Below are 27,701 nucleotides of genomic sequence, written 5' to 3'. Positions count from 1 at the left end.
ATGTCTTTCATTCTTAAAGGACTTTTTTTGCCAAGCTCAAAATCTGAGGTTGGAAATTATTCTCTCGGCCCCCTGAAGGCACCTTTTCACTGCCTTCTCATTTTCACCATTTCCATTGAGAAGTCGTCTTTAAGTCTTATTACTGCTTTTTGTTTTTTTAAAGTAACTTGTCTTTTTTCTTTGCTTAGATTTTTCTCCTTGATTTTTCAGTAGTTTTATTACTGTATGTTGAGGCATGTTATTCATTTTCTTTATCCTGTTTGGTGTTTGTCTAGCTTTTCTGGTTGCTCTCAGCAGGAGGATTTGTCTGAATCACAGGTTTATTGTTGCTGAAATCCGGCAACGAGCACTTCATTTAAGTACTCACCAGATACTATTTAACTGAATTGTTAACTATATGTGGTCTAATAGCCTTCTGAAGCTGTTCTGTTTCCCCTTCCGTTCCTCAGACTTGTTCTGGAATAAACCACCGAAGGCATGCTGGATTGCTTTCGAGACCCTTGCTAACGGCCATTTCTTGTACGATTCCTTCCCTTCTCTGCTTGTGCCTGCGCATTACTTACCTTTGCTGGTGCTGGTCAGGAGAGAAGAGGTTTCTCAGCTTTGCTACAAACCAGGTGAAAACACGCACACGATATACAAGTAATTTGATTATTTATTTATTTTGAATAAAAAAGTGGCCAAGATAACAATACTAGTGGCTCTGCATACAAAACACAACATAACTGAGGTTAGTTCACATTTACAAAACCGCCATTATGTACAGCACTGGATGTTCACAGCAACTTTAATAGACTCTAAGTACCAGAATCCTAAGAGCAATTGCGGGGTATCCAAAATGGGAAAAAGCTAAAAAACCAACGATTTCATTAACTGGAAAATTGGCCAACCAGCTAACTGGTAAAGAAAGAGAATTTGCTACCCTTTTCTTTAGTAATAACTAAAATAAGATTGCCCCACAGGACTGCATTTGACAAACACCCTCCATAATTTCCATTTCATTTTCTCTATAATCTTTCCCACTTCAAACTTTTCCCAGAAACCTCTGCCCTACTATCAGATAAAAGCTCAGGACACCAGTGTATCTTCAGGGAAAGAAGATAACTAGTGCAAAGGATACAGCATGGTCTGCTTCAGCCCAGGAGACCCAGTTCAAACCCAAGAAAGAATTCTGCCCTCTTCCGGTCATCAGTTCTTCGCAGTTTTGAACACACTGGAAAAAGTGAACCATGCTTCGTCTTACAGGTGGCAGGAAGTTACTCACTCATTCTCTGTATCACCAGCACCTACTCTGTGCAAGGCACTTGACACTTGGTGCTGCAGGAACTACCAAGATGAGACAGACAGTCCCTGCCCTTGAGGAGCTTACAATCTAATAATGAACACTATGTACATACGTAGAATGCAGGGAAGCAGCCAATTCTTCTGGATGGGGGTATTCCAAGCAAAATGTGCTATTATTCTTAAAGTTTTTTATTTACACACTAAAAGTTTAAAACACACCACCTAATCAGATGGTAAGCATTAAAAAACCATCTCCTTTCCATAACCGTAAGTTTTTAGTTGCCTTTTCTTTTTATTTCAAAAAATGTCATATGTAAACAAACACATAATTTGAAGCCAAGCACAAAGATAGCGCAGGCATTGGATAAACAAAATATATACTACTCTACACAACACAGACTTATTTTTCTATACAGTCTTATTTCTGTGTACACAAGTTTGATGTTCACTTTCTTTTCATACACTGAAGTACAAATCTGAGTCAGTCTTGAAAAAGACATAATTCATTTTTGCATTAATACCAAAAACAAAACAAAACACCCTAGACCTCACCAGTCTGTCAGCCAAGAGTCAAACTGATAACACATGAAATGCTTCAAAGCCACCACCTCTTACACCATCCAAGGAGACCATTTCACAGGATCTTTCTATGAAACTAACAGGACTTCATAATAGTGAGGTAAGCAAGTTTTTACCTTAGAAATAACTATAAGATTTAGAGTTCTGAAATTCAAGTCCACCAACCCATTTACAATATTTCAGCTAGACAGCCTGCACCTTTGCTTTATCACATCAGTATGAAAGTATCATCATTCCCCCTTTGCAACTCCTCCCAAGCCTGGGATGGATGGATGAATGAATGAATGAATGAACACCACGTTGGTTAACCATATAACACTGTGGTAAATAAACGCACCGTCCAGGACCTCATATCGTATATTAAGTCTCCCCCCCGGAGTATAGTTATAAGTTAAAATGCAAGATAAAAGCGGAATCAGCTAATCTGATTAAGAGGTTGGGGGCACACATATTATATAACAAAAAGATTAACTTCTTTACAGGACTTCTTTCTATAAAGTCTCTCCCCTGTTAAATTTACTGATTTCTACAGCAAGTTTTCAGAAACAGCCATCTTAAAACAAACCATACAGGCAGATAGGAGGCTGCACCCTATTTACCAGACTCAGGCCAGCCAGCCAGTCCTGATACTGATGTGTATCTGTGCCAGGGAAACAACTCTGCATCTTCTGAAAATCCCTGGTGCTGTACACCAGGATGGCGATGCTGTGGTGAGAGTGATCATTAGAAGCAACTGCAAAGCTGACTTAATTCAGTATAAGGACAGTCAAATCTCACGCGCTCTAACGTCAGCTTGAACTGCAGATACCAGGTTATCACATGAAGATCCTAGCTCCAAAAACTTCTTTTAGCATCAAAAAAGAGCAGTTCAAAGCTTAATACCTATGAGACTTGAGACATGGTCTAAAACTCTGCTGGAAACTGCCGGCTGCTACTTCCACTAACAGCTAAAGTGCAACCACTTCACTTCAGTTAGATCTGCTATAGAGGCATTTTTACAATCCGACGATGGTGAGGGGAGAGGCTAGATGCCCGAGCCGCTCTGCTGTCAACAGAGCTGCTGAGCCCCACCCACACAGGTAGCAGCGTGAGAGCACAGGGATGTGTTTGTTCACACTCAACCATGGAAGCCTGCAGACCCCAACAGTCCACGCAGGGCTAGCCGTAAAGAGATGCTGTTATTGGTCCAGCTATTTGCTGTTTGTGCTGTCCCATCTCTAAAAAGAAAAAAGGGCAGAACCTATCTTTCCCTTAAAGAAGTTTAGGCCTGCTGACTTTGAATATAGCCAGAATTTTTTTTTGCTTGTCAGGAATAACTGGCTTGGGGAGCAGAGCGGGTGGTGGCAGGGAGCTGAAATCCAGCCCACTCTGCCCAAAGTCCAGCCTGAAGGTGTGGGAAATTTCCAACAGGGAAATTATAATTCAGAGTTTTGAAGAAAACCAGATAGAGTTTATCAAGTTGTTAACAACTAACACTATTACTCTTAGAAAGAAAAACTACTGTTTAATAGTTTCTTCTAGGAAGGGAGACCTGCTATGTGATTTAGTTTTTAGAAATTTTATCACAAACCTATTTTTCTTTCAAATCTGGTAGCTCAGAAGGTGTCCTAAAGCTGAGAGAACTAAAGGGACGGAAATGGAGAGGACCTCTCCTGGAAGGGAGGGAGAGGGAGGTCAGGAGCAGAGAGGATGGATGGACCCGTGGAAATCGTACAGTGACAGTAATTCCTGCTTTCATTCCAGGAGCCGCGGCAATTCACCAAACCCCGACACAGCTCAGTGCTGCCAGGAGAGCCGGTGCTCTGAAAAAGCAGCTCTGTGTTCCTCCAGACAAGACCAATGAGCCTTGATTTTTTCTGCATATAATCTGACACCATTACAGTTACAACAGAATATATTTTAATATTCAATTATTACCCTCTGACATTCTTTTAACCTAACTGGTGAAGGCCGCTGATAGGTCTAGCCCACACGCCCCAACATTAACATTCTCAAAAACTTCCTAGAGGGAGAAGCAGAAAAATGTCACCCTCGACCATGAGCTTCGCCAGTGGTTCTAATAACTCCTGACATTGAAAAATAACTGGTAGTTTGGGCAGATACAATAGTAGGCAGAGATGGCTTGAAGTCTGGGTAGTGGACACAGGATTTCAGAATGAGTATCAGGCCTAACGAACTCTCAATTTCTTATCTAGAATAACAGGAACAAATAACCCTCAACAGAGAAAGTGTGACACAGGTGTGGACATCAGACTCCCAAAATGCAATACTGTCATGGCTTAGAAGGTCTAATTGCACAGGACCTTTGCTCCTGCACCTTCATGCAAAGCAGCGGCATCATGGCCGTCTCATCCACGCCATGGAGCGGTGACAGCTGAAATTAACTTGGAATCCACTACACAGATCAGGTGAGTTCTAGGAAGGCACAGAGGGCATATGCTAAGTGTAAACCAGGAGACAGTTTCCCGGCGTCCCTCACGCTCTTCCGGGGCTTCGCTGCTCACCACTCTGTCACCAAGTATGCTGACCCTTAGGACATTCAGAAGCGCACTGTGTGATGCTGCCATTAACTGAAAATCTCCTCTCGTTCTCACAGGTCAATGGATTAACCTCCACAGAAGGGAGGGGTGGGGAGAGGGGGCGGAGGGCTCCCAACTCGGTGTGCAGAAATTTGAGGCAGGTGCTGGCTGGATTTCAGCCTTAAGAATGCCATTGGGCAGAGCCCCCCCAGAGAGAAGCCACGTTCTAGTAAAAGAGTTGCCATGTTTACTGCTACCCAGACATACAAAATAACTCAGGTGACCCTTTTTAGTTTATTCGTAAGAGTCAAATTTCCCCCCCCAAATGCATAACTGCTTTAAATAAAAACCTAACGTACGTTTTAAATGGCAGCAGCACAAAATTCCCCAGCAAGAACAAATCAACTACTAACTCTGATTAAGAAAAAAAAAATAAGTGAAACTCAGCACGTGCTCTGAGTATAAGTGAAACTCAGCACGTGCTCTGAGTATAGAAACTGCAAGAATTCCCTGACAGGATCTCAATTTTTACTGTCATATTTACTGTAAAGTGAAACAGCTCTAGGCACAAACGACCGCAACTATACAGCTTCCTGAGCTGTGTTCTTCCTGATTTTAATGTTGCCTGGTTCTCTTCCTTGACAATCATTTGAACATGCTGGACCCTAAAGTCTGGATAAACACTCCTCTTGAAATTACCACCAAAATGAGAAAGATAAGCAAATGATCCAGCAGAACTAAACAGCAGCAGAAATACAGAATTAAACACAGGAGACAAAAACAAAAATTTGAAAGGGAAACAAAAGACATTTCAAAGCAGACTGTCTGGAAGTGCCTCTTAAGGGCTCTTGTCTCCAATAGCTACGGACAGAGCAGGGAAGACACTAGGGGGAGAGAGCCTACAGGCAGGAGCGGTGTTGCTGTTACACGCTCTCCAAACAGCGAGCGTTTCTCAGTGAGGACAAAATGTCTTTCACTAAGGATACAAAAATAAAAGCAAGAATAAGTGTTAGAATAAAGGTTTAATATCACTTAAATTTCACATTTTGTATTTCCCCTCCAACTTCCCAGAAATATGCACCATTTCAAGGCGAGTGCATTACAGTCCTGTTAATTAGCACCAGTCCCTAGGATACTTATTTTAAAAATCCAAGGACACTGTAGTTCTAGAATGTCTATTGTTAATTGTAGGTTTTAAGACCAATTAATGTCTAACATCTCTTCTTAACAGTCCACAGGAAAATACCTGTATTATAAATATCGAGGACCTTTGCAGAGGGAAGGAATTCCCAGCCTCTGGTTGACTGAGCTACACACACGATAGCACCAGAGCTCAAGGGTCCACACTTCTGAGCTGCCTGTCTCTTTCTGGACGTCTCTAGACAGACTCGGGATATAAATGATACGTCTGGAAATATCAACATTAAAAATATTAAATGTTTTAATAAAAAAGGAGAAAATATTACTTTTCCTCTGTGTACAAATATCTCACCAAGTTGTCACAGGTAAGTCTGAAGAGGGTTGTGATGCAGGTGAACAGGAATACTTGACATCCTTATACCTGTGAAGGAGTCAGAGCAGGAAACTGATGACATGGGAAAGATCATTAAAAATAAGTCACAATTATTAACTTACAAGAGTCACCTGATCTTTTGACACATTAAAACCAACTTTAGTCTTGGCTTCAACCTCTTTAAAATATATAGTTTTAAGAAAATGTTTTCAATATGCATGAAAAACAACTGGCAGGATGCAGATCTGCAGCTGTTTGTTGAGAACAAAATATCAGGCCCACAGGTTGTTTCAGACACTTTAATATCTGTTGGGACACTGCATACCACATACCAGGTAACTACAGCTCCCTGGAGCCACAAGACAGTTCCAGACCAAGGCCAGGATTAGAAAGCCTAACTTGGCCCAGCAAGGCCCTTATCCATACTCCCTAGAAGGGACCATTCTGTTCTGAGAAATGACAGGGCATGCGTTTTGTTCAAACTGCTTCAGTCAAGACACTTGAAAAATAAGTTCCTCATTGGCAAGGAGTTGGGGGATAATGTTCATCTCAAAAGGACTTAAAATCTCTGCACTCAGTCACTTTAAAGACATCCTTTAGTCCCTGGAGACAGAGAACACACTTCAGCAGTGAGTCCCCACGCCCTATGTACAGTCATGAAGGGTGCCTCTCCTCTTGCGCGTCCTAGCTCTTGGGGCTGGACGGCACTTTCCACAGCAGAGTACATGCCCTTTCCATCTTCCCATCCTGGACATTCAGAAGACAGGAGAATCACAGAAAGGGCAGGGGCTTTGCAGTAACCTCTTAATCCAGTCAGGATCTACAAAAGTAAGACAAGCAGTATTGAGCGTAAACTTCAGAAAAGGCAATCAAATGGGATGAGCCCTGGATGGACCACAGTATTAAGGGATGGGCACTCTGGTCCCAGCTCTTGTGTCCCTGCACAGAGCCCCTCACTACAACGTTCTAGACGAGGCTGGACTAATTCTGTGGTCCCCAAAGCTGAGTGTGTGATGAAATAGGAAAATAAGGGCAATGAATGAGTGTCTCATAAAGCTAAATTCATTCTGTTTAAAGAAAGGACTATACTTTGTTCTCAGAGTATATCCTTCATACGTGGATAATGTTAAAATACTCTTATAAAATTACAGTAACAGTAACTTTAAAAAATACATTACTTGGAAAAATAAAAACATGGCAACACTGTGTCAACACTTTCTCCTCCTTTTAAAAACTTCCCTGGTCTGTGAAATACTGTGCTCTACCGGTTAGTACTCTCCAGATCTCAGCGATTCACATTCTTCCCAAGAGCTGTATGCGGCTCAACACAACGTCACCTGGCAGGTGTGTGTTTTTTATTTGTTTCCATCTTTTCCTGATTTCCTGTCTAAATAGTATACCAATTCTCAATTGCAATGAGTGTTTAAAAGTCCCCAACATTTGCTTCAAAATAATCCAATAAGAGGAGGGGGGGCTTCCCTGGTGGCGCAGCGGTTGAGAGTCCGCCTGCCGATGCAGGGGACACGGGTTCATGCCCCGGTCCGGGAAGATCCCACATGCCACGGAGCGGCTGGGCCCGTGAGCCATGGCCGCTGAGCCTGCGCGTCCGGAGCCTGTGCTCCACAACGGGAGAGGCCATAGCAGTGAGAGGCCTGTGCACCAAAAAAAAAAGAGAGGGAAGAGGGGGGAGAAGGGGGGAGGAGGGGGAGGAGGGGGAGGAGGGGGGAGGAGGGGGAGGAGGGGGGAGGACTACAGATGAAACATGAAAGGTCGTAGGCTGGCAATTTCGGAAGCTGAATGATGGGTACATCAGTTTCTTATACTTTTTCTCTACTTTTATGATTGCATTTTCCATAACAAAGAGTTAATACAGAACACAAGCTGCCCACACACCAACTTCTCAGAATTAGAGAGCTTCAGCCAGGTTAGAGCAAAAATCAATAAGGGTGTAGTTTTACACAGAACATTCTGTTTTACTTGAGACCATAAATTACCCCCAAAGTGTACACAGGTGTATAATGGTGTCTAGTTAGCTCATTTGGTTAGTGTGATGTTAATGAACCTCAGGTCATAAACTGACATTCACGGGGCTGTTTACATCGCTAATTCCTGACACACATCTACGATCTTATTTCCAACTAGTTATGTCATAAGTGTGGGCTTTGTCACCAGGGCTATCAGGAAAGAGAATACTGACCAACCCGAAAAAGAATCCCACCATGGCTACTAGAAGGATGACTGCAAGTGCATGTCCCTGCTTCAGCAATGCTGTCTTTGTATACGTTACCAGTTGCAGAGTTTTCCTTCAAACACTATATAGTCTATACAAGCCATCTAAAACAAGCTTTTTTGAATAAATAATTTGCTTGCGGTGACAGAACAGTAAACTGCAGCCCTACTTACTCCCATACTAAAATGCAACAGGTATGTCAACGTGAACAATGTTCCAGTGACCATTTTTTAATTAGCTGTGGTTCGTGATAATAGTGTACAGAGCACGAGGAGCCTGCTCACCATCCCTGATGGCGCAAGACTAAGCAGGAGGGAGGACCTGGGGGTGCTCAACCTCACCCTCCCACAAGCTGGGAAAGCATTCACCTTCTGGGGCTGGATGGCGGGCAATGCTGTCATGGAGCAAACACCTTCTGTATATCAGACTCTGGCAGGACTGGTAGGTTAAAAAGCACCTGAAAGCAGACAGATTGTACCATCAGTTCTACTAACGGTGGAAAGCAGCATAGTATTGAAGGTAACTCACCACATACAGTTATTCTAAAACCACAAGTTAACTAAGTAAAGGGCAAAAACAGTTCACAAATGCATGGCAACAATGTATCCCTCTGCACAGGCCAGACCTACCCCACCCCACACTTAGTAAAGGGGAAATGTCTGTCAGGCTAAACCAAGAGATACAAAGCTTCTAATCCAGACAGTCACTGCAGCTTCTTTTTTTTTTTTGCCATGTTTGCAGCACTGAGAAAGAATGTAGTCCGCTTACACCTGATTACACTGTGAATTTTTCATGTTAAAAAAATCAATTATGTATTATACTGGAAACTATTCTTGTTAGTGATTTTTAAGATTAGGTATAAGCACTGTCTTCCCCAGCACAGTGGGGAAAACCTGAAAGATATAGAAGACAAAATTAATGGTGCAAAAAAAGAAGGGCCATGAACAAAAGCTCAGAGGTTCAGTTCCATCCAATGACCATTCACTGAGCATCTACCAGGACCAGGCAAATAAGGGAAGGTGGGCAGCAGTGGATATCAGAGAGAGCACTTGGGCTCTGCGTGGAAGGTTTTCTGCAGGATAACAGTGCTTAGGATGAGCAACTAAGCAGTAAAAAATACAAAGAGGAAGGGAGGGCTGGGGGAAGGAATTCCAAGTAGGTTTACCTTGAGTAAAGACTTGGGTGTACAGGAAGAAAGATTATACCCGAGTGGGAGCAAGCACCCATCCTCACCGGGAGAAATTACACCCAGGTATTCTGGCACTAACTTCAATCAGCAAAAATGAAAATAATTTTTGTGGAAGAAGCCATCTGAGAGACAACAATGTATAGGCCAAGTTCTCAGCTCTGCCGCTAGCCGCCTGTTGCCTCTGCACAAATTCGGACTTCCCCAGTCCCCAGTTTCCTCATCTGTAAAAATGGGAACAGTGGCGGCGCCCCTCGTGTGGCTCAGGATGCGTGTACTGCTCAGAGTCGTGCCTGGCACGCTGGCAGCGCCAACAGGCGCAAGTGGCTACTGTTACAAGGCCACTACTATTACAAGCTGGCTTCCTCTTCTCCGCAAACATAAGGCGGAACAGTCAGATCGGAAGTCTAGGGACACAGCAACGGCCGGGAAATCCAGACATCCGTCAGTAAGAGGGAGTGCTGGAGCATCCATACAGTGGAGAACTCTACAGCTGTTAGGAATGGGTCTATGTACTGATGTGGAAAACGCCCACAACATCTTGCTAAGAGAACACGCAAGTTGTTAAGGTAGTGAACGCACAATCCTGTTTCTACTGGAAATAAACTTTAAAAACCTACTGAGTGCCTACCACACACCAGGCATTGTTCTAGAAATAGCCATGAACAAAACAACCAAATTGCCTGTCTTCATGAACTTTCTATTCCAGAGAAAGGAGAAAAACATAAAGTAAAAATATATTAAGTGGGACTTCCCCAGTGGTGCAGTGGTTAAGAATCTGCCCACCAATGCAGGGGACACGGGTTCGAGCCCTGGCCCAGGAAGATCCCACATGCTGCGGAGCAACTAAGCCTGTGCACCACAACTACTGAGCCTGCGCTCTAGAGCCCACGAGCCACAACTACTGAGCCCACGTGCCACAACTACTGAAGCCCACGCACCTAGAGCCCGTGCTCCGCAACAAGAGAAGCCACCGCAATAAGAAGCCGGCGTCACGCAACCAAGAGTAGCCCCCGCTCGCCGCAACTAGAGAAAGTCCATGTGCACCAACGAAGACCCAACGCAGCCAAAAATAAATAAAATAGATTTATAAAAAAGAAAGAGAAGGTTCCTCATTAAAAAAAATATATATAGGGCTTCCCTGGTGGCGCAGTGGTTGAGAGTCCGCCTGCTGATGCAGGGGACACGGGTTCGTGCCCCGGTCCGGGAAGATCCCACATGCCGTGGAGTGGCTAGGCCTGTGAGTCATGGCTGCTGAGCCTGCACGTCCAGAGCCTGTGCTCCACAACGGGAGAGGCCACAACAGTGAGAGGCCCGCGTACCGCAAAAAAAAAAAAAAAATATATATATATATATATATATATATATAGTGGTGATAACTGCTAAGGAGGAAAATAAAGCAAGGAAGAGGGATGAAGGAAGACTACATACTGAGACGGGAGAGGGATGTCATCAGGTGTCACGATTTTAGGCAGTGTGGCCGGGAAGGAAGCCCTGTGGACACCTGCTGGAAGAGCACCCCGGGCAGAGAGGACAGCCAGTGAAGACATCCAGGGTGGGAGGGGTGCCGCGTGTACCTGAGGAACAAGGAGGCCAGTGCACCTCGAGTGAAGTCAGCAAGCCGGAGAAAATGGCCCCCTTGATGGGGGCCAGGCTATGGAGTCATGACCACTGAATGGATTTTAGCTTTTACTCATCAGAAATGGGCAGCCACTAGAGAGTTTCGAGCAGAGGGGGTGACATGAGCTGATGAGGTCATGATAGGATCACAACCTCAGCTCTACTTAGAACAGCCTGGAGGGGGCAAGGAAAGACACAGAAGATGGGCTGGGAGATAACTATAATAATCTGGGCAAGAGCTGATGGTGTCGTGGACCAGGGATGTAGAGGTGGAGGTAGCAAGAAAAGGCTGGATTCAAATTTGAAATGCCTTTAAAACGTCCAAACAGAGCAACTGAGCAGGTGCTTAGATATGAAGTCTAGACTGAAGGGGAATGATTCAGACTAAAGCAATATGTTTAAGTCACCAGCGTACAGATGATAGGCGACAGTCCAGGGAGAGTGGTGACAGAAGAAAGACAGGTCCAAAGACGGACATCAAGGAGATACTGTGTCCAGAGGGCCAGGTGATAACAAAGCGCTTTAAGGAGGAGGAAGAGGGAGTGACCAACTGCGGCACGTGCAGCCCGTGGGGCCATAAGATGAAGACGTGCCAAGGTTCCCTCTTAGAGTGAGACGGAGGAAGACCTCTATCTTTTGTTAGAGATAAACCAAACAGAGTACAGAAGCACTTTATATTCTATTAACTTCAGCAGGTATTGCTTTTGTCATACTGATTTTTAAAAATTTAATGCTACTTCAGAGCAAAATAATATTACCAAAATAAATAAACCCCTATATACAAGACGCAGAAAGTAACCCATCATTAAAGGGTGTCTTGCTTGAGTCAAACGGATGGTAAAAAGCCCACACCAGGTTTTATAGTAGCAGCTTTTCTCCAACCTAATGGCATGGGCAACATACACTTTGGATAAACACTTTACAGTGGTTTGTGTGACACAAAACTGGAAAATGAGCAAAAGCAGCTTACCGGAGCCAAATGTGGCCATTGGAACAGACTGCCTGTTTGCGATCTGTGAATGGCAAAATCTCTTTACACAAACTACAGTGCTCAGGGAAAGTCTGCTTGTTCATCTTCTTTGAGATGTGTCCGATCAGCACCTAGTGAGACAAAGCAGTCAGCATGTTTTGTGGTGAGCGCAGGGCTTCCTAACACAGAGGAGAAATGGAAACCTACACGGCATCTGACACACAGCAGGAGCTCTGCATCTCCACGTAGGCCCAGCACTCTCTGAAAAGTAAAAAGGCTGGACCTTCAACTCGTGTCAACTGGCTGAGTACAACAAAATAAATTCATTCAGGCACCCTGTGACGACAGAGTGAACTTTACCCACTAAAGGGAAAACTGTTCTGAAAATGCAAATCTTATTACTTGCCTTTAATTGCTTCTGAAACAAGGACTTCAGAGTTCTGTTAGAAGACAAAGTATTCAGCTATACTTACAATGTTTTGACTTTAAGAAAAACATAATCTCTATAGGCAAAATATCATGTGAAACACTAACTCTGTAGAACTATAGAAATGTCTATTCTTAAAGCAATTATGCCCCAATAAAGATGTTAAAAAAAAGTCTATTCTTTAAGAAAAGCTTACAAAGTAAAAAGATAATCAAGATTAAAAAATAATAATTCCCCTTCTGATGGCCCAAAGACCCATGACCAATCCAGTCAGCCTGCAACTGGAGACCAACCGACCCCACAGCAGAGGCATGGCGGGACCCACCGTGGGAGTGGGAGAGATGGACGGGGCGGGCTCTAGGCCTTGGCCCTACTTCAGCTTTGCTTGTTTCTCTGCTTTATTGGAGTTGCATCACTCCAAAAATGAAAGTCTGCAAAACACTGATCTACTTCATTATTTTGTTGGAAAAACACCTTTACCAGCTATATTACTGGGAGGCATGGGATACACCAATCCTTAAGAACTACCTTGTCTTACTAGCAGATAATGTCCTTCAAAGTTTTAATCCATTGACACTTAAGCTCTTGTGTAAGAACTTCTTAGTCTGTGATTCACTAAAATTAGTTCACTGAAGTTCTGAAGGGTATCTGAATAGCTCAAAAGGGTGTCTTACCTACTCTACATATAATTTACAAATTTAAAGCCCATTAACTTCTGGCCTTTTTGGCCTTGAAAATTCTTATTTATGGTCCCTTATAGCAGGGACAACCAATGTACTAGGTTTGAAAAGATTCATTTTTATGAACACTTTATGAATAAAGTAAAAGTAGGATTTTACTTTATTTTTTAGTTGTTGAAAACAAAGTTTATTCCCTATCTTTCAAAATATGTGCATTTATTAAGAAAACTGTCCAACGGTTTACTGTCAGATTTCACGAGCAACCTTCAAAGCAGGGGATAAAGAAAGTTATAAATTCCAAGTTACAAGTTAAGTACTCTCCTTAGCCTTTAACTAGTAAACTCCAAAACAAAAAACATTTGTTTTACGCAGTAGGATTTTAAAACATGAAACGTATCGTGTTCAATCAAAACTCAGTTGCTGTAGATGGGCAGAGTATAATCTTCCCTTCTTTAAATTGGCTCTGCTGGAACCAAGTAACTATGCTAAATGTAGCTTTCCATGTTCATGCAGCATCTGGACAATTATTCTGAATCATTGCCAACCAGCTTCCATTACAAATTTCCTAAAATGTTTTTGTTAATATTTTACACTTATAATATCCCTGCTAGGTCCTATGAACCAGTGATACCAGAAAACTCTTCCACACAATTTAGACCACAATGAAACAATTCTTAAAAGTTGACTTTCAAAGATGAAAAGTCAGTTACATGAACAGTACATCTTAACTACTCGGGTGTGAATGAAAGTAGTGCCTGCCGTACCAGTAAACAAAGGATGTTGCTGCCATCGAGCCATCACATTACAGCTGCCCGTCGGTGAGCCCTGAGGGAACTCATGATGGAGGCAGGATGCCCCCCGACCCCGACCCTGCCACCCTGCCCCGGCACCTAGCAGGCAGCCGCTACAGCCACCCCTGATGGGGCACCAAGGCGACTCGAGATGAGAAGCACAGGATACTGGCCCCACGTAGCTGAGGTGCACATCAAAGGAATGATTTCAGTGAGCCCAGACTTTGCATCTTCCCATACATAGAAAAGTGCTAAATTTCTTAACTTCAGATATCTGGTTTTCCTTACTTAACAGTAATCTTTAATGCTCCAACTACCCTGGTCTTTGTTGCAACAACTCCAATAGATCCTGGCTCCACCCCCTTGCCCCTTGGGAGCAGTCCCTCAGAGCTATCTGAGATGCTGTGTCCCAGGCTTAAGTCCTCAGTTTTGTCTGCCAAATAAAATGTAACTGAACTTTTAGGTTGTGTATTTTTTTTCAGTCAACATCAGATTGTTGCAAACATCCTTAAGAAATAATTTTAGGGGTGTACGGGTACACGCGCACACACACACACACACACACACACACACACACACACACACCCCTTTCCAACAAGAAAATGCAACAAGTGATTCACGAATGGTTTGACATTAGGCATGGAAGATATCTGAATTTATTACCTGCAATTAATATTTTAGATAAGATTTCAGGCAGTGAGAATAAACATCAAGCTTCAGAGTAAAAAGAACCACAGACATCTGTGGTCCTGAATATTTTAGTATGCAGTATGTTCCTTAAAACACAATTCTTCAGGATTTTAAAAGCTGTTAGCTCAGGATTCCTGATTAATAAGTCTATACAACACTGAGCTACACAAAGTTAAATGATTTCTTTCCTATAGGAATTCCCAGAACCCTTAGAAGGATGATGTACACTGGGAACCTTTAAGAGGAGTATAGAGTATGCAGTATTTCCCCAAGCTTGGAACCCTACTGTTCTGTCAAGGAACTTGAATTCTGTGAAATACATTTTGGATAATACTGTAAGATTGTTCTACCATCAAAATAAAGATTATACCCAGTTTTTGTAACAAAACAACAATGTATAAGTAATTATTTGTTTAGCTCCTATGCCCTTCTAGACTAAATCAGAAGACCCCCTCAAGTACTATCAAATGGAAACAGTCCCGGCCACAGTCCTCCCACTTCCCAAACCTTCTGCAAACAGGAAGGGAAAGGAGGGTGTGCCACACTTCCCCTGCTGGGTCTGCCCCATCACAACGTGGTCTGCTTCTGGAGCTCATCCACAGCCTGGAAATCTCCCAAACCTTGCGTACCAATCAAGGCCACAGCGAGAGTAAGAACTGAAATATTGTTTGTGTGATATGACTATGTCCTCTGCATTAATCTGTTTCTTATTTATTCTCCTGCACCTCATGCCAATCAATTACCTAAAAAATGTCAAAGCAAAGTGGAGCTTTACGAACTAAGTTTAGGTCATTTCTTTCTCACAAAGAAAGCAGACTTTTCAGATTCAGTGTTTTTGTTAATAAACACCTACCCGTGCGGTTCTGTCATCATACTCTTCATCAGACATTAAAAAGTTACAGAGTCCCCGGGTGGGGATGCTAGTGTTTTCTGTGATCCAGGTGTGCAGGTATACTTCGCCTAAGACTCGCTTCATGTGCTCCCGGGTCAAGTGCATTTCCACAGCTTCAATTTTCCCTTGGATTTCAAGGAGTTTCTCTTCCATTGGCTCTCGGCCTCCAGTGTCTCCAGGCTGAGTGACTGAGTCATCTGTGGGGCCCTCTGGATCACCTCCTTTGCTCCTCTCTTGAAGGCCTTGCTTATTCGTCTGTTCGGAGGCAGCGCCTTCTTCCTGCTGCTCGCCCTCAGCATTGCCCGTCCCAGGTGAGTCAACTAGTAAGATTTTTGAGTCCTCAAGGATGGGTCTGCATAAGGCTTCTGAAGCGGTTTTCTGCATTGACTGGTATAAAATCCTCAGGAGGAAGAGTTTGAAACGCCAATAATAGGTGGCCCCACTGCTTTCAATCTTTTTTTCCAAAGCTTCTTGTAAAAACTGAGGGATACGTTTATCTTTTAAAATCTTCCAACGTACTAGGTCTATTAAATCTACCTGCTTAAAGAGATTTTGAATTGAAGATTGCAGAAGCTTAGCAGCTGCCTCTTCAAAGGCTTTGAGAGTAACGAACTGAACCTGGTAGTTTTTGTTAACGGGATGGAGGCCGTTGACCATGCCCTCAGTGGTAATGACGGCCAGGTACGCACCACAGGGGCTCACAGCTATCCCGTGTGTCCTCACTGAGCCAAACACATCCGAGAGTTTAATCAAATGGTGTTCAAACTTCAATGCAACATCTGTGAAAATGGGAACCAGCTGCCTCACCTTCCCATCACTGGAACAAGTATACACCGTCCCATTCTGCTTGTCTGCAGTCATGGAGACAATCGGCAGTGAGTGCAGGCCTGTGACGTGAGAATTGTGAACATTCAGACCTGCTTTGGAGATCAGAAGAAGACACCAAAACACATAGGGTCCTCTTGCGGCCACCACTAAGCTACAACTACACTTCTGGTAAGGGTGATACAGCGGTACACACTTGATGCTGTGTACTGGCAACTGGTCCATTTCTTTCCACAAGACGACAGGCTGCCTTAACGTGAAATAGCCTTTCACTGCTTTGAGATTGACAGGAAGAATTTTTACAGGTCCAAAAGCACTCCCCACGATAAGGCCGCTCATTTTCCGATTATTGTGCTCATATTCCCACCAAAACAAAACACTAGGAGAGTTGATTCCTGACTCAATTGTGTTGCATGAAGAGATGGATTCCTTTCCTACAAACGGTAGCTGAAACTGCCACACAGCAATGTTGCCGTTTTCAAAGAGGACGGCCAGGAGCACGCTGCCCACGTCGCGGCACTCGTTGTTATGCTTGACCTGCTGAGTGGTACAGATGCCTGACCACTCCATCCTCACTGGTGTCTGCATGCTGTGTCTTCTCTGAAACTCAGCAAAATCCCTGAGATTCCCTTCCGGGGCCTCACTTTTAGAGAACCTGTAACTGGTCTCATAAAGACGTTCTCCATAAATCTCCGTCAGGTCGACCAGCTGGACCCACTGCAGTCTGTTGAGGTTAGCCTGGATGGTCAGGCGATTGTCCATGGTCAGTGCTGCCAGGAGGCACCTGCCATTAGCATCGCAGCCCATGGGGGACCAGCTAGTGTACTTGAATCCTCTCAGTGGTGGCAAAGCCTTCCCCTCAGGGTTGAACACCCTGTCCAACATGAAAGTCTGACTGACTGTGGGGTCTTCAGAGGCGGCAAATTTCTCCTTACACTCAGCAACTTCCGTTTTTGAGCCAACCTGAAAATAAGAGATATAAAAACTATCAGATAAATATTTCACTCTAAGAGGACTATATTTACATTGATTAGGGTGAATCAACTGATTCACATAAATACATAAATCAGTTACACGTTTACATATTATAAATATGTAAAACAGTAATTTGATATCAGTTCTGTTAATTTTGGCATGACATGCATTTGAAAGATCAAGTCCGTGTCTAAACCTAAGTGAGCATTCACTCAGGTAATGGCAATTTTTTTTTAAGGGTCAGAATAAGTGCTGTCATTATTCATAGCCTCGTTCCCACATGGTTCTCAGAATTGACATATGCAGTAGCAATGACAAAGATGTACTTGATTCTAAAGAGTCAGCTAAGCATTCTGCTGAACTAGTCACAAAACAATAAAGGAGAAAGTCATGAAAAAATATCTACCTATATACATCTTTGATACAATTAGATGTCTGGATTTTTAACAATATTTTTGTAACACAAATGTCAGCTCTTAAGTTTTCTATCTGAAATTTCATTTACAAATTACGCTGAGAGCCAACTCCAACAGTTCTGTCCACTGTTTCTTTCTTTTCTTGTTTTAATTAATTAATTTATTTTTATTAATTTATTTTTGGCTGCGTTGGGTCTTCGTTGCTCTGTGCAGGCTTTCTCTAGTTGCGGTGAGCGGGGGCTACTCTTCGTTGCGGTGCACAGGCTTCTCACTGTGGTGGCTTCTCTTGTTGCGGAGCACGGGCTCCAGGCGCATGGGCTTCCGTAGCTGTGGCACGTGGGCTCAGTAGTTGTGGCTTGCGGGCTCTAGAGCGCAGGCTCAGTAGTTGTAGCACACGGGCTTAGTTGCTCCGTGGCATGTGGGATCTTCCCAAACCAGGGCTCGAACTCGTGTCCCCTTCATTGGCAGGCGGATTCTTAACCACTGCGCCACCAGGGAAGTGCCTGTCCACTGTTTGTATAGAATAATGTCCACTGCCGTTAGACTATTTGCCGTTCCCTGAACACTCCCACTCTGCCTTCCCTGGCTCCCTTGTGTAGAATGCTCTCGTTCCTCCTATTTGAATCCCATCCCTCCTACCAGGTCAAACTCTATGAGGCCTTCTGAGATCATTCTAGCTTTCATTCATCTCTCCCTCCTCCAAGTCTGTAACATACATGAGCAGTGCTATTTATTTAATGTCTAGGTGTACAATGGTGAGCTCTTTAGAAAGATTTTAAAGGGACATTAAAGATAGAGGAGATAAATGACAAAAAGAAAGTGGTCCAGAGCTATAAGAAAATAGCTGGAAAGGCTAAAGCCCCAAAAGAACACAGGTCAATTAAAGTATGGTTTCTGGGGGCTTCCCTGGTGGCAGAGTGGTTAAGAATCTGCCTGCTAATGCAGGGAACATGGGTTCGAGGCCTGGTCTGGGAGGATCCCACATGCCGTGGAGTAACTGGGCCCATGAGCCACAACTACTGAGCCTGCGCTCGGGAGCCCATGTGCCACAACTACTGAGGCCTGCGCGCCTGGAGCCCGTGCTCCGCAACAGGAGAAGCCACCGCAATGAGAAGGCCACACATCGCAACAAAGAGTAGTCCCCGCTCCACACAACTAGAGAAAGCCCGCGTGCAGCGACGAAGACCCAACGCAGCCAAAAATAAATAAATAAATAAATAAAAATAAAATACAATATGGTTTCTGTTATGTCAGAAGTAGGAAGAAGAAAAGGATGTGAACCACTGTCTTTAGAGAAATGGGTAACAGAGAAAGCAGAATCTTTCGATTCCTTTTTAGTGTCAATCTTCTTTTACATAGAGGCTGATCTTCAAACTGGAAAGGGTAGATTAAACATGATTAAAAAGGAATTCAAGCCTAAATATACATGGATATAACGAAACTCACTTTAAATGAGTTTAAGTCCCCAAGCCCAGAGCAATTACACTCCAGAATATAGAAAGACCTTGGAAGATGAACTCAGAACCATTACATTCCTTGATAAAGCTTGGACAACCAGAGATGTGTCAGAAAACCATAATGCAACGAATAGTTAACTGCTAAACTGCATAATACATAAACATATAAAATGAAAGGTAGGTATAAAGTCCAACAAATGAATTAGAAGACTAACTCTTCCTAAAGTTAGTTGTGTGTAAAACAGAACATCACTCCCCTAAATTGCCCCTTGAAAAAGAGGTCTATAACCAAGTAAGTTTTGAAAATGCTATATATTATATATTATTCCCCCGTCAAGAGTTACAGCCAGGGAGCTACTGAAGAGACTTATTTAACCAGTTATCCAAACTTTTATTTTTATTTTTTATTTACTTATTTACTTATTATTTTTTTACCATTTTTTAAAAACTGGGGTATAGTTGCTTTACAGTGTTGTTAGTTTCTGCTGTACGGCAAAGTGAATCAGCTATACGTACACACGTATCCCCTCTTTTTTGGATTTCCTTCCCATTTAGGTCACCACAGAGCATCGAGTAGAGTTCCTTGCGCTCTACAGAAGGTTCTCTTTAGTTACCTATTTTATACATATTAGTGTATATGTGTCAGTCCCTATCTTCCCAGTTCATCCCACCCCCACCCTTCCCCCCTTGGTGTCCATACGTCCAAACTTTTTTTTTTTTTAAACAACAGAGCCTTTTGGGGGGCTGTCATCTCTGGAAATTGTGTCTTGGGCAGTGTATCTTGATTTTAGTGTAGTCTCTTGGATACAGCTACAGACATGCTGGAGAAATACAGACTGGAAATTCCAATTAAATACAGGTGTCACTGGCTAACCTGTTAATAAAACAATGCTAATCAAAGCCCAGAGCTTTGGATGGGTATATAAAATTTGAGTGAAAATCTTTCCTGTGATGCCACACTGCCTGGATTCAAATCCTGGCTCTATCATACACTAGCTCTGTAACCCTGAGCAAACTGTTTAAACCTTCTGGCTTTAATTCCTCATCTATAAAGAATATAATAATACATGTTCTCATAGAGTTTGGAAGGTTAATTAAGTCAATGTATGTAAAGCACATACTAATAAATACTCAATAAATGTTACCTATGATGACAATTATTAATACTCTCTGAGGATTAAGTAAATGTTAATGAGACCTAATAAAAGTATGTAAAATGCAGGGTAGATAGGCATTAAGTTGTCCACCAAATGAAGGGTAGATATAAAATTGTTCACCAAATCCCATAATACTGTAAACTAAGCAATAATCCTCAGACTAGGATAATTTACTATTACAATAAAATCTACTATAGAACTGAAAGTAAACTTACAGAATGCGTAGCCCCAAACAGCAGCAGAATGAAATAAAGGAAGCTCAAGCTTGGTCCTACTCACTGCAGGAAGAATCCTTGACGGAACGGAGAGCAGCGTGGATGTCAGCCAGTAGGGAAAGTCCTTAGGGTTTTTTGTGCAGTAATTTCTAATATGTTAGGTAGTCTGAATTAGCCTACTGGACCTCCCCTCAACTCTCCATATCACAAACTAGTTAACAAATCAAAACAAGTACTCAGATGCCCTAGAAGCATACCAGTTAAGAGTCCAGCTCCCAGAGGCTGACCCCCAGCCAATCATTTGGCTATATCCTGTTCCTAGTTGGCCACTATTACAACTAATAGCTATGTACTTTGTAAGCACCTAACAAATAAAAACTCATTTGAAGCTACTAGATAGCAAACTTCTTGAGGGCAGGAATATAATTCCAAAGACAGGAAATAGTTATTTTACTTAATGTAGTAGATGGAGTTAACGTTACTAACGTTCTTAACAACTGATACAAATTAGTTATGCATATATTATTAGAATTTGGAACTGTGTACAACTAGATGATTCATTAAATCAGCAGTCCAATGGGAAAAGAAACTGCAACTCACTCTTTTTTTTAAATTAATTAATTAATTTTTGGCCGCGTTGGGTCTTCGTTGTGGTGCGTGGGCTTGTCATTGCGGTGGCTTCTCTTGTTGCGGAGCACAGGCTCTAGGCACACAGGCTTCAGTAGTTGTGGCACATGGGCTCAGTAGTTGTGGCTCGCGGGCTGTAGAGCGCAGGCTCAGCAGTTGTGGTGCATGGGCTCAGATGCTCCACGGCATGTGGGATCTTCCCAGACCAGGGCTTGAACCCATGTCCCCTGCACTGGCAGGCGGATTCTTAACCACTGCGCCACCAGGGAAGTCCGCAACTTATTCTTAAGTCACTATTTTATTGCTTTTCAGATTTATATCATTCACCTTTATATCACGTAACCTCAGTGCCCAGGACAGTAACTTGCAAATTGCAGATAATATGTCAACTATTATTTAACTGCATATTTTCCTGAAAAAATTCATAATCTAAATAATGATCAGACAAAAGCTTCAAAGAGGGTTAGTATCTACCTTCTAGCAGTGCTACATACTGAAATCTAGGTTGCAGAATGTCCATCTTTCATGTTACAGCGAGCTGGACAGCACCAAGTAGATTTAAATCCACAGGGACTGTCAACGGGTAGCGCAGTCAAAGTACACATAGAGACTTCTTTACATTCCTACCGTTACTCCAGCTTTATCCCACAGAAGCCTCTTTTAGAATTGCAGGACAACTCAGCATTCATTCACCAGGCAGTGCTAGGCTAGTAAGCCTGCTGATTGGTGGTTTCTGTGATGTGCATACCGAAGAACAGTGCAGAAGGGGAAGATGCCACTAATTAATTTCAGGAAAGCAATCAATTACCAGAAGGATATATAAAGATTTCCTATTACTCATTTCTCAGGTGTGGAACCAACTACAGAGTCAAATTTTTATCAGAATACAGTACTATAAATAACTTCATATCCACAGTCATAGCATTAACCCAAGCTCCTTCCTTTATACTTGTATGACTATTTTTTAAATTGAGCATTTACAGTGTGCCAGGAACTGTGCTAAGTAATTACACACGTGTACGTATGTACCTGTATGTACGTATATAAATATATATTTAACTGAATCTTCCGAGAATTCTAAACAAGGTAGGTTTTATTTATTTATTTATTTATTTATTTTTGCGGTACGCGGGCCTCTCACTGCTGTGGCCTCTCCCGTTGCGGAGCACAGGCTCCGGACGCGCAGGCTCAGCGGCCATGGCTCACGGGCCCAGCCGCTCCGCAGCAATGTGGGATCTTCCCAGACCGGGGCACGAACCCGCGTCCCCTGCATCGGCAGGCAGACTCTCAACCACTGCGCCACCAGGGAAGCCCAAGGTAGGTTTTATTACTCTCCTTTTATAGATAGGCCTATCTTGCTATCTGGTGCCAAATTGCAATCTCTTAACCCCTGTTTTATACTGACGCCAACAATCATCTACTTGCCTCTAGGCCAGCCAGATTCATATTCCTGAACCACACCAGGTCAGTCCACGTCCATGATATTGTAACAGCACTTTAGGCCTTCCTAGATTGAAGTCAACCATCTCAGACTGACCTTCAAAGTTCCCAAACTGGCCTCACTTTACTTCCTCTGACTCTCTAGGAAAGCTACTTGAACTCAACTGCTGACCCATCATTATTTACACAAACAGCAGCATGTTACGCTCATGATTTGCATGTATGTGTGCGAGAGGGGCACCTCACTGCTGCCATCTGGATGACCCTTTCCTCCGGAGGACTTCTTACAACCCAAACCCTACCTTATTTTAGGTCTGCTGCAGATTCACCACCAAATAACCTTCCCTGATAAGAGCATCTCGCTTCACTATTCCTTCCTTTCTTTAAATTCTCTCTGCTAAAGTATTAAATCTCTACCATACTGAGACACACACTTAAGATTTTCTCTAGCTGATGTGCATGTGAACATCCTGAGCAACCGTAAGTTCCTTTTCAGCAGAGGATACACCTTTTAAAACCCCTTTGTTCTGCCTCCCTCCTTGAGTGTTTCTCAGTTCAGTAGCATTAAGAACATCTATCCACCTGATTGGTTATACTTGAATCAATTTGTTCACATCTTGTCCAACATCTTAGAAGGCTTAGTCATACAGGTTTACCAATGATCCAACTCAACATCAACTTATCAGTTTCAAACTTGGATTAAGTATCCTAAAAAGTGGTGTGGGTTCCCTGTACCCTACCCAGTTAGTGATTCCTATTTTAAATGGCTGTGCAGAGTAAGAGTTGTTTTAAAAAAACTTCAAGTTCACAAAAATACGTTCTCTTTATATAGATACATATCCTTACAACGTTTATCACTACCTATTATTACACTGTTATTTGTTCACGACTTGCAAAAAGAAGGTAAGCTCCATGAGGACAGGGACTTTGTTTTGTATAATGCTTTACTTCCAGAACCTAGATTGGTGCCTAGCTGATACACAGTGGTATTCAAAAATGTGTTGAAAGAATGAATATACACTTTAACTGTCACATATATGCATACAGATCTATAAAAGAAACAGCAAAAGCTTTAATACTTTTGTTTTGTTTTGTTTTGTTTGCGGTACGCGGGCCTCTCACTGTTGTGGCCTCTCCTGTTGCGGAGCACAGGCTCCGGACGCGCAGGCCCAGCGGCCATGGCTCACGGGCCCAGCCACTCCGCGGCATGTGGGATCTTCCCAGACCGGGGCACGAACCCGTGTCCCCTGCAACGGCAGGCGATACTTTTAAACCACTAAATGAACAATACGACTTACTACTTAAAAAAAAACCCAACAACTTGCAAATGGTGATGACAGAACAATAAAACTTCAGGAGCCCTAAAGTTCTGAAGGCAAACTTAGTTAATACGAAACCGAAAGCACTAAATTTACACGGAGATCTCGGGCTTTAAGTTTAAGAACTGCACTTATTTTCCAGAAGCTCTATTTTTCGTTCTACATCCCAAAGCCTCTTAGTTATTGAAGAAAAACTGGAGTACTAACCCCGACATCCAGTATTTATCCATCTGCGCAAAATGAGAAGCAAAGACCACTCATAATAAAGTCACTGAAACAGTAAAGACAATGGAAAGAACCAATTTTTCTCCTCCAAAGCAAAAGAGGCGCAAGTGGAGGGCACAGCACAGTAAACAAAGCCAGCCAAAGGCCTCGGGGAGCAAGCGCCAGACAACAGGAGCAACGGCGGAGGCAGGTCTGGGTTGGGTCAACAGGGGCTGGAGCCTCAGAAAGCGCCGAGGAAAGAAATCGGCGCTGGCAGCCGGCCAGACGCTGGGGCGAAGGGAAAACGTGGCTCCGAGAGGGACCTCCCGAGATGTGTGCGGTGTGTGTGTGTGTGTGTGTGTGTGTGTGTGTGCCGGCAGCCGGCCGAGATGTGTGCGGTGTGTGCGTGTGTCGGGAGTGGATGGGTGACCCGGGAAATCGGGCTAAACGTCTGGACGGTTTTTTGTTTGTTTTTTAAGCTACCGTGTGTGTGTGTGGGGGGGGAGTGGATGGGTGACCCGGGATATCGGGCGTAAACGTCTGGACGGTTTTTTGTTTGTTTTTTAAGCTACTGTGTGTGTGTGTGTGTGTGTGTGTGTGTGTGTGTGTGTGTGTGGAATGGATGGGTGACCCGGGGAATCGGGCGTAAACGTCTGGGCGGTTTTTTGTTTCTTTTTAAGCTACCGTGACCCTAAGCGCTGGAGGCGAGGAGGGGAATCCCCGGACTAGGCGTGGGCCGGGATTCCCCAGGGACCCGTGACGCGGGCGCGGGAGGGGAGCAGGCAGAGACCCAGGGCTGCGGCCCGGGGATGACTTACTTTGAGGAAGCAGCTGTTGAGAGGCGCAGACACCGAGGTGCGGTGGATAACCAGGTCCTGGCCCGGGTTGTGCACGTCGCAGATGAGCTCCAGCACAGCGATGCTGCGGGCCGTGGACACCGACACGCGGTGGTCCTCGGACCACGCCAGCGGCTCCAGGCCGCTCACCGCATACTGCAGCCTCACCGCCGGTTCTCGCCGAGTCACTAGGAGGCGGAACGCGGCGCTGGGCCCGGGGGCCGCGTCCGCCCCCGGCTCCTTCCCGCCCGCCTCGCCCTCCTTCTCCTCGGGTGGCGCAGGCCGGTCGGCCGCGGGCCCCACCCGGGCCTTGGCCGTATTCATCTCTCCTCGGATGCAGAAGCCGGACCCCGGGCGCACCAACCGCGCGTCACCGTCCCGTTACCGCCTCCCGCAACGCGGCCGCCTGCCCCCAACGTCCTTAGCTGCGGTTTTCTCCCCTCAGGCCCGAAGCGCCGCCGAGCCAGGAAGGACCCCGCCGTTGCTAGGCGACCCAGCCCTGCCAGGTGGCCAAGGCGCTGCCTGTAAAAAAAAGCTACTCCTCTGCTGGCCGGACGGAAGCGCCCGGGCTGGACAGCGCGGGGGAGAGGGGCAGGGACCACCCCCTCCTCAGCCCCCGCCGCGGCGTGGCCAATCCCCAAGCCCTTTTAGGGACCTCCCGGGGCAACTAAGGTGCTGAGGGAACAGTAACCGGGCGGCAAAGGAAGGAAACATTGGTTCGATGGGGCACGGCTCTTGTTTCTCAAAGGAATTCAAAGAACTGTACGGCATGAACTGTGGGGTTGAGTGTGATTTGACACCCCCTGCCATAGGCCAAGCCACTAGGGACGCCAAACGGGGCCGCCGCCTCGCCCTGGGGCCCCGGGGCCGCGGCTTCGATCTCTAGAGGCGCGGGGCCGTGTGTTCGCGGGCTCTTCGGGACCCGGAAGGCGCGCGGGCGCAGGACCCGGCGGGGCAGCTACGCGGGGTCCTCGCGCACGTCTCACGTGGGTCGGAGCGGAGTGGCGGTGCTGGTTCGCGAGGTCTCGGCTCGCTTTTCTGCCGGCATGGCAGCAGCCGACGGAGCCGACGGAACATGGGGAACTCCCCATGTTCCCGAGTCCCGGGCCGCAGTCCCCACGACGTCCTCCAGACCCCGCCCAGCCCAGTCGAGGCGGGTGAGTTCTGACCCGGTTTCGGATTCGTTCGCACCCGGGGCCGCGGCGCGCCGGCACCTACCGCCTTGCCTCTCGGTCGGGGTTCGAATTACTTGGGGAGTTAAGAGGGGAAAGTCAGATATCGGGCAGCTCCTGGAGGAGTCGCTGAGCAACACGTGTCTGAGACCGGGACACCATTCTGCGGAGACGTTCTTGGAGGGAGCGGAGCGGCTGTAGACGGGCGGGAGGCTGGCGCGGGCTGCTAGTTGGAGGCAGGGATCTGAGACTGTCACTCGGAGAAGTTAGGAACTGACGCTCGCGCGAGAGGCCCAGCTTTTCACTTACCAAGAGCATCTCTGAACTTTTTTAAGCCGCCCTTTCCTCGACTCTAAGGGTCGTTTGTTTCGGGAATGAGGACTGGAGACTAGAAATTTCTTTTAAGAGTTTTCAAAACGGGTGTATTTTCATCCACGTGCAGTGAAGGGGGGAAAGAAAATACAACTCATCAATATAATCCCCTCATTAGGTGAGAAAGAAAAAGATGCCTTAAATTTAACCCAAGCCAGAGCTGAAAATTAGTTTAAGATGGTTGACTTAGCTCCTAGGAAAGAGGAGGGCTGCAGGGCAGAAATCTGTTGGGAAATCATGTTGCCTTAATGACCAGGAAGGTTACAGTTTGGTGCCAAGGAAAGTGGGGGGGGGGGGGCGGTTCTCGAACAAGCATCACTTAATGCCATTGAAAAATTGCCGAAGTTCAGTTCAGTTCCTTTCAACCAATGTGGTGACGCTGAAACTCCTTGAGTTCATATAAGCTCACATCAGCTCATACCCACTGTCTGGGCTATTGTCTGGATTTTTTTAGTGATAATCAACTTCAGGATTTAGAGACTTGTAAGGACTTCTCAGCTGGGTGATGTTGTAGCTGCATCTATGCCGAGGGGGCGGGGAAGTATCAGTACCAGCGAGCCAATTGGGAACGTGGAATTTGGAGTGGGACAGACCTGGGATTTGACCTTGCAACATGCTAGCTGTGACCTTGAAGAAATTACTTCACCTCTCTGATCCTCACTTTTCGTATCCATAAAATGAGAACAATAATTTCTACTTCATATAAGGCTACTATGAAGATTAAATGAAATAATATACATAAAGACTCCGTACGTTTTCTGGCCCATAGGAGCACTTAATACATGTCAATTATTTTTAAAAAAAGTCATATTGACTCCATGTTGGGTAATAGAATTGCTACATCAGGAGGTCAGTAGGGTGCTTGTGGCATGTACATGCCTAGTAACTAACACATAGAAAGCACTTAGTAACACTTTGTGGAGTGAGTTGAATAAATAAATGTCAGCTATCTGGTTTTATGATTGCTTGAACCACTGTGTCAAAAGGATATTCATCAGGTGATGATAACTGTCTGCAGTGGCCTTGTCTGCACCTACATTTTTGTTTATGTCTTGAATGAGGATTATGTATATGCTGATCAGATTTGCTAGTAGCCTGAATTTGGGTTGAGTAGCTCATATACTGGACTTGGAAAGACCTTGACAGCTTAAATTATTCTCTATCTAATGCTATGCAGAATGTTTTTTCTAAAAAATAAGAGAAAAAAATACACATTTATTGTAGGAAATTTGGAAAGTAGATTAAAAAAAAAAACAAACCCCACCCATGATTGTCATACTCAGAGATAACTCTGGGTAACATTGT

At 44.5% G+C, this 27,701-nt stretch overlaps 2 protein-coding genes across 5 annotated transcripts in view; one reads left to right on the top strand and one right to left on the bottom strand.

Moving 5' to 3' along the window:
* Positions 1-669: 669 nt before the first annotated feature.
* Positions 670-25,292, bottom strand: GTF3C4 (general transcription factor IIIC subunit 4). Of its 2 annotated transcripts, none has more exons than XM_079927722.1 (5): positions 24,835-25,292; positions 15,343-17,169; positions 11,902-12,032; positions 8,494-8,582; positions 670-6,715 (listed from the first exon to the last, which is right to left on the bottom strand). In XM_079927722.1, exons 1-5 carry the CDS (start codon positions 25,174-25,176, stop codon positions 6,651-6,653), a joined length of 2,454 nt encoding a protein of 817 aa, XP_079783848.1. In that variant the 5' UTR covers positions 25,177-25,292; the 3' UTR covers positions 670-6,650. The 2 variants fall into 2 exon arrangements, with proteins under 2 accessions (XP_079783848.1, XP_079783849.1); XM_079927723.1 differs by having other exon boundaries at positions 670-5,943.
* A 151-nt stretch (positions 25,293-25,443) lies between these two features.
* DDX31 (DEAD-box helicase 31) overlaps positions 25,444-27,701 on the top strand; it is a 74,010-nt gene continuing 71,752 nt past the window's right edge. Inside the window, exon 1 of one of the 3 annotated variants that reach the window (XM_079927726.1) lies at positions 25,444-26,009. In XM_079927726.1, the coding sequence (XP_079783852.1) occupies positions 25,899-26,009 (111 nt within the window). In that variant the 5' untranslated portion in view covers positions 25,444-25,898. The remainder of the gene's footprint in view (positions 26,010-27,701) is intronic. The other 2 variants (XR_013829204.1, XM_079927725.1) reach the window with 2 other exon arrangements.

This window comes from Stenella coeruleoalba (genome assembly GCF_951394435.1).
Source record: "Stenella coeruleoalba genome assembly, chromosome: 7".
Lineage (NCBI taxonomy): Eukaryota > Metazoa > Chordata > Mammalia > Artiodactyla > Delphinidae > Stenella > Stenella coeruleoalba.
The sequence above is the reverse complement of the archived record's forward strand: the minus strand, read 5'-3'. Positions and strand labels throughout refer to the sequence as shown.

What these genes read in the sequence shown, in the direction of transcription:
- GTF3C4 (XM_079927722.1), bottom strand. Translation starts at nt 25,176, where the DNA reads ATGAATACGGCCAAGGCCCGGGTGGGGCCCGCGGCCGACCGGCCTGCG. An exon ending in TCAACAGCTGCTTCCTCAAA is followed by an intron (nt 17,170 to 24,834) that starts GTAAGTCATCCC and finishes TCTTATTTTCAG; the next exon opens with GTTGGCTCAAAAACGGAAGT. An exon ending in ATGATGACAGAACCGCACGG is followed by an intron (nt 12,033 to 15,342) that starts GTAGGTGTTTAT and finishes TTGTCTCACTAG; the next exon opens with GTGCTGATCGGACACATCTC.